Here is a 13488-nt window from a genome sequence, read left to right as displayed (position 1 = left end):
TGTGTGTGTGAGAGAGATGCTTCATTGATGTATCACAGCCTCTGATGCTGTACCACTAGACAATAGACTACAGGGATTTGGGGCAGCTGTCCATGATATCACTCAGCCTCCCACAACTCATCATATCTTCATCTCTCTCATTAGCCTCTCAGGAGCCTGCAGTCTGACTGGGAGTTTTGAATGTAATGACTGTTGAGTTAAATTTAGTGTGTGTGTGTTTGTGTGTTTGTGTGTGTGTCCCTTTAGGCTGAGCCGACTAGCAAAGACTGAGCATACTAAACAGGATAGCTATATGGAAAAGAGAGCAGCCTAAAGCAACACACACACACACACACACACACTGTGGTCATCAGCCAACTTCTCTGTGTGTATGTGTGTGATGTGTCAGGGCCGTCCGGGAGCAGAAATCTGGTTTAGTGCCAAACAGTCCAGTAAATCTGCTGCCTCGTGGTTTCAGTGCTGCTTGTGTTTGTGTGAAAACAGAGTTGTGCTGCTATTGCTGACAAACTCCTCCCTGGGTTGAGCCCGATGGTGCAGCCACAGCAATCTTCCAGACAGTTTCACATGGGTGGTAATGACATCCCCCTGATGGCCTGTTCTCCAGTGGCATTCCTCTCTAGGGGAGCTGGTCTCAGTGGGAACAGAGATACAGAATTCATTCAGCATCAGTGCAAATTTCTAAAAATTAATTTTTTGAAAGGATCCACGTTTAAATTACATTTGTGGGCTCAAGGATCAAGAAACTTGTCCAGGGTGATTAAAAAAACCACTTGATTCATATGTCCCTCCTGTGACAGTAGGAACAGAGCAAAGAAGATTCAACTGTGTAGTAACCACACAGTGTAAAAGTATTCCACTGCAAGTACAAGTTATACATTCCAATACCTGTGTAAAAAGTATTATCGGTATATCAGATATCAAATCAATCAATCAATCAAACTTTATTTATGTAGCACCTTTCTGTGGATAGTACAATTCAAAGTGCTTCACATATGATTGACACTATGATAAAAATAAAGAATGAAACTTATTTTTTGCCTTATGAACATGTTATCGTGAGAACGGGCAAAGATGATCATTTCAAACTTGGCACAAATGTTCTCAAAGACTCACAGATTAACTTGTTCGATTTTGGATGTCAAAGGTCAAGGTCACGGTGGCTTCACTAAACATGTTTTTGTTCTCTTGAACATGATATCTCAAATCTGCTTTTAAGGAAATGTATTCAAATTTTGAGCAGTTGTCTCTTGAACGATTAACTGATTAGATTTAGGTGGACAGAGGTCAAAGGTCACAAGTGTTATGGAAGTTTTCTGGAAGCTGGTGAAAGGAGAACTCAGGCAGCAGCTGATGTCTTATGCAGAAGAGTTTAATGTAGACTTGATGCATCAAGGAGACCAGAAGGTGGAACAATATACAAACGCTAACAGAGTAACATGAGCAACTGTCACCAACAAGTCTGAAGATGTCTCCCACAGCATCCCAGTATATCTCCCTCTGCTTGCGTCACCCATTCCAACAGCACATCCATGAATGGCTAGAATTGCTGTCACTCTCTGTGTTACATGTAGGTGTTCACATCCTATTGGATAGTTAAGCCTAAATATGCAGTCCTAAATCACACAAAAGTCGGTGAGAGTTGAAGTTGGTGCCTCTCTGTCTGGCTCATCTGAGTTAGATATGAAAGTCGCTAAGCGTAGACACTACAATGAACTGTTGGTTGGTCCTTTATCTATAACCTGACCTTGGTTACTGCTCAGAGAGAAGGGAGTATCTCTGGAATTATACAGGCACTATTCTCCTGTGCATATATAATATACACTATACATACAATATAGTGGTATATACAGTAATGTGTGAGGATGGTCAAAGATTCCTCAACAGTGAGTGTGAAAAAAAATTCTTAAGACTTAAACTGCACTGGTTGGTGGAGTGCCACAGGGCACTAGTTCTATTTCTTTTTCTCCATACTCTTAACAAAATGAACATATCCTTCCAAAGCATAACCTTGAGATTTCCACCGTGCACTGTTCATCCAGCCTGCAGACAGCACATAGTGTAACTCAGAGCAACGATGATGAATCCCCTCCAGTGCGATACAAGTCTCTGCTCTCTGCCCTGTTGTGACTACAGGGTGACCTTCTCCTGCAGGAAGTCGAACACACACACACAAGAGCTCCGTGTTATTGAATGGAGCTCATTGTGGTGTTCAACACATCAACATCTCTTACTGACTCAACACAAACACACACACACACACACACACGTAAACACTGTCTCGCCGCTCACTGGAGATTAGCCCGTAGTTTCTAAGGCAACCGCAAAAAAAATATCGGCTCCTGTCTAAAACTGTCTTTTCAAACTGTTGAGGGAAACAAAGCAAACAAATCAACGGGGGTGGTTAAAGTCTGCCTTTAAACGACTGTACTTTGATCTGAATAGGAAATGTTTTAATCATTTAACACCGAACACCGTGAGGAACCACAGAGGAAACGCCAGATAATTAACAACAAAGTGATAGATTATATCGTCTTATAGAACGGTCCCATTTATCACCTGCCTGTCGCTCACTGCTGCACTGCTGCTGAATACAAACCGCGTGTTGCCTCCAAACCTTCATATGCATTTCCTTCATGCATTCATCCCATCACATTTGCAGCAAAGGCCAAATTAACATCTCTCTCTCTCTCTCTCTCTCTCTCTCTCTCTCTCTCTCTCTCTCTCCCCCTCGCCCTCTCTCCCCGCCCTCTCTCCCTCCTCTCCAACTAAAGACGATGAATTAGATTCTGTGTGGCAACAAATATGCATCAGTGCATAATTCACTCGCCCTAATTCTCCTTGCTATTATTTTTCTTCCAATAAATTAGACTTGTGAAGACTGCGAGCCAGGCTCCGTTGAATCTCCCCCTGCACGCCTCCTCTCTCTCTGTTTAGGTCATTTGTCCCTGAGCTTCTTGTCACTCATATGCGCTTGTTTTATTTCCTTCCTGTCATACACTTTCTCTCAGTTACAGTCTGTCTGTCATATTAAAGGTTTCTTTACATGCACGGTGTCCCGAAACTGAACAAGGTCATCAGCAGTGTTGATGCATCTTTCTTTAAACTGCATCTTGTAAAAGCCGTAACATGGCCATGCCCTTAAATTATGGACTGTAAATATGAAGCAGTATTTCTGTTTGCCGCAATGTCCTGCTCGTTAAGCTCAATACCACCCTGATGAACTTGTGGTGTGTTTTACACATATTAACGTATAGTATCCCCTCTTTCCCAGGACCGGATCTACTGGACAGACAGAGACAGGGCGGCAGTCTTCATGGCCAACAGGCTGACTGGGCAAGACGTCCACACGCTGGCTGAAAACCTCAACGACCCCCACGACATTGTGGTCTTCCACCAACTGCGGCAGCCGCAAGGTGTGTGTGTGTGTGTGTGTGTGTGTGTGTGTGTGTGTGTGTGTGTCTGCTGGTGTGCCATCACACCTCGACTGTCTGTGATCGTGTGAGCGGTGTCGTATCTCTGTGACCATGTTTCCTCTGTGGGTCCATCTCAACCCAGGCGACATGAATAAATGATACTGAGGCTTGTGACTGTGGCGGAGTGATCAAAGCTGTGGGAGCAGCTGTACATTCGCACGTCCGTCAAATCCCTGCCTCAGACCCGCTTCTCTCTCACAGGACAGTCTAGGTTTGAACCGAACGCACCACTTAATCGTGAAAGTGACGGATCAGGATTTTTCTTTGTGTGCGTCAGTTTCCATATCTGTCTGCGCCTGCCTGTTGTCACCATATTTCCAGTTCGATCTTGAGTGGTCAGCTGTGGCTCTGGAAATATAAGCCGTGTTCCGCCATGAACTCCACAGAAGGTCCGCACAATTGCGTTTGGATTCTTTCCAGTGGAAGATTCGCTGTTGAGATATGTTAACACAAACAAAGAAATCTCCGGAGCGTTCAGCTGACGGGTGGTGCAGCAGGCAGAGGCAGGTTGTAAAGTATTAATTCCACTGCTGAGATCATGTTTTTGTTTACAGCACATCAACACCGGCACATCACAAAAAACTCTTATTATCTTCAATGTCTTCTACCTGTATTACTTGGGTTTTTGTCAGTTTTGCGTCCGTGTTAGAAGCATCAACAAGCCCACTTGGTCGCTGTGACAAATCACCTGCTGTTTTCTCACATTAACTCACTGGGACACTATCCGGAGTTTTTACTTGGGGACTGGCAAGAGAAACTCAGGAGAAAGTCCAGAACCTGTCACTTGGATTTACTTACAGCCCTCCTGAGAATATCAGGACATAATCTAGAGTTCAAGTCTGAAAGCAGCTATAGAGGGTCATCCACTTATCACAAGGTTGGCAGTTCGATCCCCGACACCTCCAGTCTGCATTCCATTGCGTCCATGGGCAAGATACTGAACCCAAAGTGGCTCCTGACGGCTCGACAGTCTATAAAAAAGTGTGCAATAGAAAAAGCGCTGCATGTGTGCACGTTGTATGAATGTGTGCGAATGCAGCATGCACTGTAAAGTGCTTCGGGTGGCCGATAGGACTAGAAAAAGCTCTATATTATTACAATCCATTCACCATTTACCATTCATACACTGTATGTTTCCTAGTTTGTATTTACTCAAGAGTTTCGGACGACCACAGTGGAGTTGTCTCAGGCAAAGCTTCACAGAAACTGGTTATTATTTACAGCAACTTCCTGCAGTTGCCAGATTTCATTCTTTGTATTCTCTTAGATTTTGTTTACGCAAAGTAATGGGCTTTGTTGAAAGGGAATTCGACATTGTTCACAGCGGGGAACAATAAGGGTAGAGCAACTTCCTCTGTCTCTCTCTCTGACTCGCTGCTCTCTCCCTAAGCTGAATAAGTGATAATCTTATTTACGTAACCATAACTGTGTAATTCCTCATGTCGCTCCTCTGTCTCTCTGTCCCTGTCTCCAGGCCCTGACAGCTGTAATCTGGGCAGCGTGGCCAATGGGGGCTGCGAGTACTTGTGTCTTAAGGCTCCGCAGATAACCGAGCACTCGCCCAAATACACCTGCGCCTGCCCCGACGGACAGGACCCGGGGCCCGATATGAGGGGCTGCGTGCCAGGTGAGTGTGTTTGTTCTTCGGTTATTGATAATGTGGTCATCTTGTGGTGTTTATTCTCTGGTAATTGAGGGTATTTAGTAATCAATAGCACTTAAAGGGATTTGCTGGGCAGAGCGTCGCCGTGCTCACTGTGCAGATAATGTGATTTTACTTCACTTTACAGAGCTTTTGCTTTTTGTGTGTCATCAGAGGGGACAGTTATGGGATTCTGGCCAGTAGCTGCTACTGGATTAAAAAGAGACTTGTTGCTTAATGCAATAGCTTATAGTGCTGACAAAGCTTTACTGAGCAAATAGTGTCACACATAATAATAATAGACTTTTTAATGAATACCTCACACAGTTAAAGTAAGAACAAAGCATAACAGAAAAATACTAAGTTAACAAGGATGAAAAGGTTATTAATAACACATAATAACAAATGATATTCATATTTGGAATGTTTAATTACCAACATAATGTTTAATAACCAGGAGAACTGAAACATTTTCAAAAGAAATTTAACTGTTTTCACATTTTATTTGAGTAAAATTGCCTAAAACTCAAAAAGATTGATAACTGCCTTTACACAATTTGTCACAGAGCTAACCCAGTAGAGCATATGTAATCAATCAATTCTTATTTATTTTTTAGTGGCTAATAATTGATAATTAATCACTAGATATGTTCCCACCGAGCAACATACTGTAGCTGACATAAAAAAGAATGGTTGCTAAGCAACAGGTGGGGGATACAGTAACCTGGACCACTATACAAACTAACACAATAGATCTGGAATAAAATACTATAATAATATAAAATAATATAATAATATGTTTATTCTGATTATGATCTTTTAGAGCCATTGTGCCAATTTTTTTTCATAAAGCGTTGCTACAGGCCCCTGATCATGTTTGTGGATTTTAATAATATTTAGCCATGATTACTGTCAAAAAGAAAACCCACTTACATGTTGTCATGTTGTTTTTTCCATTTCCTGAAAAGGACATGGAAGATTTCATTTTATACAGAAATACAACTGAATATATCCATATAGAAGAGTATTTACACAGACTACAGTGGGAGGAAATAAACGTACATCTCCTGAAAACCTATTTTTCAGAGGAGTCAGTATTTGCGACAGCGTCTCTAACATTTGAATCAAAACGTGGGAACAGCTGATTGTTAGCTCACGTCAGCGGATGACTGTCAAACACATTTAATTCACTATCCCCACCCACATAGTTCTGATGACGCACAGGAGTTTGGACTGTTAATGATCAATATCCATGGATGTTACTTCCTTATTTTACATGATTTTTTGTCTTATCTTAAGAATATTTAATGGAAGATTTTGAAATTTGGGGAAACACTCTGGTTTGTTTTTTAAAAATAAAATAGTTCCCAAAATGTCAAAATATTACTAATGCTGAAGAAAAAATACTTAAGACTTGAAATCACATTTTCAGGGGCTGTACCACAATTGGAATAATTCACTTTCTTGCACTCAAGGTTTCTTTCTGTGCTCCTTCTTTCCTTCTCACAGCACCAAGAAACAACAGGACACTGACGTCCACACCTCCCACTGGTCTTATACCTCGCACTGGTGCAACTGTTGATGAAGACTCGCCTCCGCCATCAGGGGGAGTATCGCAGGCCGACGCCACCCCCCACTTGACCACTGCTCCGTCTGGTGCCGCGGACCCCCTCACACCCCTCTCCACGCTCAAGCCGGTGTCGTCGCAGGAGTCGAAGGCGCTGGGCTCCCACTCCACAGCCACCGCAATGGTCGTCTCCACCACGCCTGCAGGGGACAGTAGCGTGTCACAGCACTGTAAGTTGATGGTGATTTATAAAAACAAAAAGATTTATGACTTTAAGAGTCCTCGCTGTGTGCGTTTTAACATTTCTAATGAGAGTGAGCCCAGTCTTCTGCAAGCACAACTTTCACCTGAGCGTCGACGTCTCCTGCCAAGTACCACATCCTCTAGTACTACTCACACTTGTAATGTAGCCAACAGCCTCATCCTCACTGTAATGACGACATTAAAGTGAGATATCTGCGAGACTCGACGACCACGCTCGACTGACTTTAATAGGAGTGATGGATGGTACCTTGCCGCCAAGGAAACGTCACCTCTCCCTTCATAAATTGTGCAGAGTGGAGTGTTGCATGTCTGCGAGGGCACGTGCGCTCTTGTGTAATTGCACAGAGTGTAAATGTACATGTTAGTAAGTGTGAAGTATCTAAATGAGCGCGAGCCGTGAGGTGACATTGGAGCCAGACAGAGCAGAGATGGATGAAGCTTAGAAGGTCAGGGTGTGTCGTCAAGGTCGCAGTCGGGCAAATGCCAACCGACTCATCATTTCTCCCCCCCCCCTATTTCATTTTTAGTCCAACGTCTTTTTTACACTATCTGTCGCTCTTTGTAAAACACTCACGGCCACACACGCATGATCACCCGCTCCACTTTTAACTCCCTCCTCTTCCACCGGCTTTTCCTTCCCGCTTATCTTTAAGTCTACTTCTCATACATATTTTTTTTTGTATCATCCTGTATGCTTTCCCACTCTTATCCTCTCTGGCTCCGCTGTGTTTCCGTCCTCTCGCTCTAACTCCTCTTTCTCCGGTCTCATCTCTCCCTGCAGCTGGAGGTGACCATTTCCTCCTGGGCGAGAACCTGACAGTAGCTGTTCTGGGAGTGGTCATCCCCATCGGTAAGTCCCCTGAAGCGTCCTTTTTCCTGCATCTGTCCGTCCACACTAAAGGCCGGCTGCTTTCTACCTGACGCCTATGGCCCCTCTGTTTGTGCTCAATTCACTGACCCTGCTGTGGCAGGACGAGAGAAGCCACAGGTCTTTCTTCTCGGAGGTTTATCTCATTAGTCATTTTCTGTGTCTGACATCTCTGCCGCGCTGCATCATTCACCTCACACTGTGTTGTTGTGTTGGGTCCTGCTACAGCCTTGGGCCTCCTTGTCAGTAGATACTTTGTCTCTGGAGTTTAACGGAGCAATAAAATGCACTTAGAACATTTTCTTACCTCTAATGGCGAGTTAGGTTGTTTAGCTACTGCCGCTACACCTGTCTATCTTTTTTTACCACAGGACATGTAGGTTACACCATAACAGTGGCAGATTTACCCCTTAAATGGGAAACAAGCAATATTCAGTGTGAAACCAAAAGTAACCGGATCAACCTTGATTCAGACGTTCAGGTGTGAAAAGGCCCTGAGTCCAAACTTGAAAGCCTGAAGCAAAAACTCAGCATGGTAACCAGGTGATTATCCATTTATAAGACATGAAAATAAACAGGTTTGTTTATTAATTTCAATGCAGAGCTAGTAAATCCTAATATTATAACCATGATAGCAAAATATGTAAGATCAATCTGTCTGACTTACATATTTTCTGTATCGTCAAAAAGTGTGTTTTGCACCTTTTAATGTTATGACGTTGCTGAGACGTCTTCATAAACTCTTATTGCTTTACTTTATTTAGCAAATATGAATTCATGTAATTGTTTTAAACAGGTTTATTTACCCTGTAAACTCAGTGTATTTAGTTAATGATGTGCCAATTAGCCTTCAATGTTGTTTACGACTCGGAGGCCAGGGAGCCCAACATTCTAATGACTGCAGAATAAATTACAACTGATAAAAACACAGTTTAATTCATTACTTACACTCTTACTCTCATGTTTTTGGTTTTGTAAAGACTAGATAAACACCAACCTTTAATAGAAGAACACAGTTACATTTAAATAATAATTTCCTCCGGGAGCATTTTCTCTTGAGTAAGCTGGTCCTACTTTGACACCACTTATAAAAATATATAGAGGCTAGAGGACAATAAACAAACTGTATATGTGGAAGATGTTATTGTAGAATCTTCTGTTCATGTGCAGTTTGGTGTGTGAAGATGCACAACTAGTGCAACGTGTAAATGAACCTGAACAACATGAGTAAGCCAATAAGTTCAGATGGACAGTTTTCATAACGCATTTCATCAGGTGAGCAGACAGTACAAGAGGAAAAAAGAAAAAGAGAAAGAATGAAACTTTATTTGGGAAATTAATTAACAATATATATTAAATTACATGATTTATTCAAGGACAGATTTGCTGAGCATGAGCTGCCAACAGATAGTGATGAAGTGTGATGGTTTTTAGATGGTATAGATTATAGTATAGCTTTGCAGAGCTGAGTAAAATATCTCTTGGTCTGTGTTTGACCTGACTTTGACCTGACGATTGGCTGAGCCACATACACACACAACCTGTGTGTCGCTGCCCCTCTCTGTCCCCCCGCATGCCTGTGCTGCTCCTCCCTGTGCCTCTCATTTCATGCCATGGACTCGTTCTGCCTTGTTAACGCTGCCCCCTTCCCATTTCCCCCGCCGCTGTGTGTTAAACGCATGCAGTTCCTATCGTTGCCACAGTGGTGTTCGGCCTGGTCTGTGCCGGCGTCTACCTGGTGTGGCGGAACTGGCGGCACAACTCCACCAAGAGCATGAACTTCGACAACCCCGTCTACCGCAAGACCACCGGCGAGGGCGAGGAGGACGAGATCCACATCGGTCGGACCGACGGCATGGGGCACCACACGCACCATCACCCGTACCCGCAGGGCGTCAGCATGGGAGTTGTGGGAGCAGGGGGTGGGACCTGCCCGCAGTTCATCGCGCTGCCACTCGGGGGCAGCATGCCCGATCCGGGGACTCACTGGTACACGGAGCAGCCGATGCTCTCCACCGCAAAGTGATCCGAAAAGGGGCGACTTCCGGAGAAGATGGCCGCTCAGGCACACGCGCACACAGCGAGGTCAGGGGTGACTTGGACTGAGTCTGCTGAAGGGACGAACTACATATCATCCAGTGTTACACGCAGCCATTCACAGCCCTGTACTATGCCAATTTCCATTTGAAAAACAGTAAGTCGTGTCAAACCTTTTCTGTGCTGGAGCTGGATCTATTTTTCTTCTGGTAAATACTGAGAATTGATCACAGAGTTTTAAAATGTGTGCCAAAATTGACCTAAGCTGGGATACGGAGTCAAACTGGTTCCTGTCGTGAGTCGTCTTTTACATTGATAACTTAGTGAGGTGTGTGCTGTGTGTCTTATATTTTGTGACAGGGCTAGTGAGGGGTTATGTTTTGTCCTTGATGTACTAACTCTGGCTCTGTGCTTTTCCCAGTGGGCTGCGGAGCTCTGGGAACACAGTTTAGGAAGGAGAAGGAGCTGTGGAAGTGGGACAGTACCTGCGTTGATGGGACAATCTGTACAGATTCGTGTCAGAATCAATCATAAATGTCATTACTGAAGCCGTGTTGTGTAGTTAACATTGTCCTTGATGTGTTTTCTGTGAGGTTTTTTATTCCCAGATTGATTTTAAAGAAAGGTTACCACCCACATCTTGTTCTTACTTTCAGGTTCAGAGACAAACCTGTAAAAGTGGGTTGTCCAGCATTTCACAGTGCAGTTGATTTGAAGGGGTTTTGTTATTAATTTACCTCTAAGGTCCCAGAGTTTTGGGAGAGTACAGCAAGTGAGTGGAAAAGAGAAAATGGACAAATTCAATCTTTAGACCTTGGTGTTCTGTGAGCAGAGAGATTGTGAGGTTAGAGAGAAGTGGAATATACTACAGGAGTTCCTTCCTCTTTACTGTGACTTTTTTAGATGCCGAATGGTTCGGGAGAAGCAATAGACTGAGTCTCGTGGTTGACAATAATTACTTCAGTGTTTTGATTTTCTTTGATCACCTGAATTTGAGTGTGACAAACGTGCACACGAACACACACATGGCGCGCAGTGATGGCTGGCTCACGCTGATCTCCAGAGGACGGAGACAATGTGCACTTGGCCTCTGAAAACACAAACAGCATGCATAATTGCTCACCAACTGACAGCGCAGCCATTCTTTGTTCCCGGGCAACACACACTGACACACACATATACACACACACATGCATGCACACTTTCACAAAAAGCGTGCGAGATTCCGTGCCCGCTCGCCTCCTCCTGAGGTGGCCGATATCCGAGCAGACAGTTTTGGATAGTGCAATGTGGGAGAGCCCAGCTGGTGGCTGCATGATGAGAGTGACCTGTCATGTGATGTAACCACACAAAAACAAAAATCCAACTCTGATGTAATGGGTATGAGGCCGACTTGTCCTGTCAGTGAGTGTGTTCCGTGCTGGTTTATACCCGTCATTAACGCTGTTACTCCATTTGTACAACTTTAAAACTCTTGTGTGTGTGTGTGTGCGTGTGTGTGTGTGTGTGTGTGTGGGTGCGTGTGTGTGTGTGTGTTCATTATTATGCATGTGAGTGCTAATGTTCATCCCACAGCCATATTTGAAACTGTTTTGTATGCTCTCTGTTGCACAACCCTCTTAGAATGCCTTCTGTACTGTGCATTGCATGGAAGAAAACAGTGTATGAAGGTGTGTGTGTGTGCGTGTGCTCGTGTGCGTGTGCGTGTGTGTGTGTGTCTGTGAGACTGGAGAAGCTCTGAGGGTGCTTTTTGATTCATTGATTTGTAAATATGTTTTCATAAGGTTTTTGATAATGTATTATAGGATTATGTAAAAGAAAAGCTGTACATAAGATTTTAGATAAAGTGTCGACAGGTATATTAATTTATTTGTATAAAGCTCTGCATTCCCTGATTGTACCAACTTTGAATTACCCACCAAAGTGATTTGTGTTGTTTTCTTGCCGTGCATCGTTTGCCCTCCATCTTTCTGTTAACACATGGTGTCCCCTCTCACCTCCTTGCAACGCTTCCCGACCTCAGTGTTAATGACATTAATGACGTTTTTGGTTATTTGTGCCTTTGTTTACTTTAAAATGTTTCCCTTGTTATGGGTTTTTCTTTTTGGTTAAAAGGACAGGGATCACTGTACAGGCAAAGATAAACTGTAATAAGACCAAACTGCTTTCACTTTTTCATTTTCTGTAATGGATTGCTTTTGAATATCTCTATATATTGATATATAAAATCCAGCTGAAAATTTCCTTAACGTTTGCTGTGTCGTCGTCTTCTTCTACAAATGATCAAATATTACGCCTGTCTCAAGTACACCGCTCAAAAGGAATATTTTAGTGGCACTGAAGATCTTTAAAGTGAGCCTATAATATTTGCTGATCAACTGCCATTTTTCAACTCTTAAACCAGTTGATTTAAACCTGCACTGGTAAACATTTTCACATGGTTCGAATGGTCAGCGTGGCCAACACAGTTACAGATTGTTATTAGAAAAAATAAAAACTAAATGTATGCACATTAAGGAGTATCAAACAGCAAACAAACTTACCAACTAGTCAGTGAACACAGCTGAGCCATGGACTGTGTTTAAAGATGGATGACTTGATAACTCTCCAGAAAAGCAGCCAAAGCACCTAATCACCAACTGGTAGCTGGCTGCAGTATAGGTTATAAACCCTGCCTCCTCCATGTTAGTGGATGGACCATGAACCAAACTCAAAAGCCTGATGTATATTATTGAGCAATTATTTTTGTTAAGTTTGGTTTAAAATTAGTTATTCGATGCCATTCAAACATCATGATTGACAGCTGAGACCGACTCGTGTATGATGCGTAAGATTTTGGCTTCATTTCTGATGAGTGGGAAGAAGTGGAGACATGTTGTCCGTCTTTATAGACAGTCTATGAGATGAGCATTTAGCAGCTAATGAGTCCGAAATTTCCTCAGATATAGTCCAGATCAAAAATGGAAATAATGAATGTGAATGTCGCACTCGCATTCATCAGGTTGGCCACAAGAGGCCGCCAAATGAATGCTTACATTATGTGTCTGGTAAATATTATTTGCCAACACTTGGCAACACTTAGCCGTTTCAATGTTAATGTCAATCATCAACTTTTGGCGACCTGAGAACGAGTGGGACCACAAGCAGGAATCAACAAAGAGGTATGGTCCTTATCAGGTATGGTGTGTTTACTGTCTAAGTAGTTTGATCTCATGTTAGCAGGTGACAACCTACCTGACGTCACCTATTGGTTTGTGAACTGTCGTTTTTAATCCTTGAGTTTGGCATTTTGTCCAGGGCCATCTTGTTTTGTTTTTTTAAACTGAAAGAAACCATATTTGGAGATGTGGGGGGTGGAGCCTGACTGAGAGCTCGAGGACACTGCACGGCCACCTACACCTGCGACCTTCACCCATTGGAAGGTACTAGCTGTCAGTCACACAGTATCCATGCCGTGCTTTATCATCTGTTTGACTCTAAATGAGACCGTAATTTACTAAATGAACATCATGCTGTATTGGAGAAGGCTTGAAGCTAAAGATTGAGACCATAAACTCAGTATGAAAATGTTCATGTGAGAAGTAAGGTCATCTTCTAATGGACTTCAATGGAAAGGGACTTCTGTGTAACCTGTAGA

At 43.1% G+C, this 13488-nt stretch overlaps 1 protein-coding gene across 3 annotated transcripts in view; it reads left to right on the top strand.

The window, feature by feature from the left end:
• The window catches only part of LOC118118169 (low-density lipoprotein receptor-related protein 8), a 91337-nt gene extending 79242 nt beyond the window's left edge, over positions 1-12095 (top strand). For 2 of the 3 annotated variants that reach the window (XM_035171117.2, XM_035171115.2), the window contains 5 exons: positions 3272-3413; positions 4948-5100; positions 6625-6912; positions 7728-7796; positions 9500-12095. In XM_035171117.2, coding sequence (XP_035027008.1) covers positions 3272-3413; positions 4948-5100; positions 6625-6912; positions 7728-7796; positions 9500-9840 — 993 coding nt within the window. In that variant the 3' untranslated portion in view covers positions 9841-12095. The remainder of the gene's footprint in view (positions 1-3271; positions 3414-4947; positions 5101-6624; positions 6913-7727; positions 7797-9499) is intronic. The other variant, XM_035171116.2, reaches the window with a different exon arrangement.
• Positions 12096-13488: the final 1393 nt, after the last annotated feature.

The sequence above is a fragment of the Hippoglossus stenolepis genome, chromosome 11, assembly GCF_022539355.2.
Source record: "Hippoglossus stenolepis isolate QCI-W04-F060 chromosome 11, HSTE1.2, whole genome shotgun sequence".
In the NCBI taxonomy this organism is placed as follows: domain Eukaryota; kingdom Metazoa; phylum Chordata; class Actinopteri; order Pleuronectiformes; family Pleuronectidae; genus Hippoglossus; species Hippoglossus stenolepis.
The sequence above is the reverse complement of the archived record's forward strand: the minus strand, read 5'-3'. Positions and strand labels throughout refer to the sequence as shown.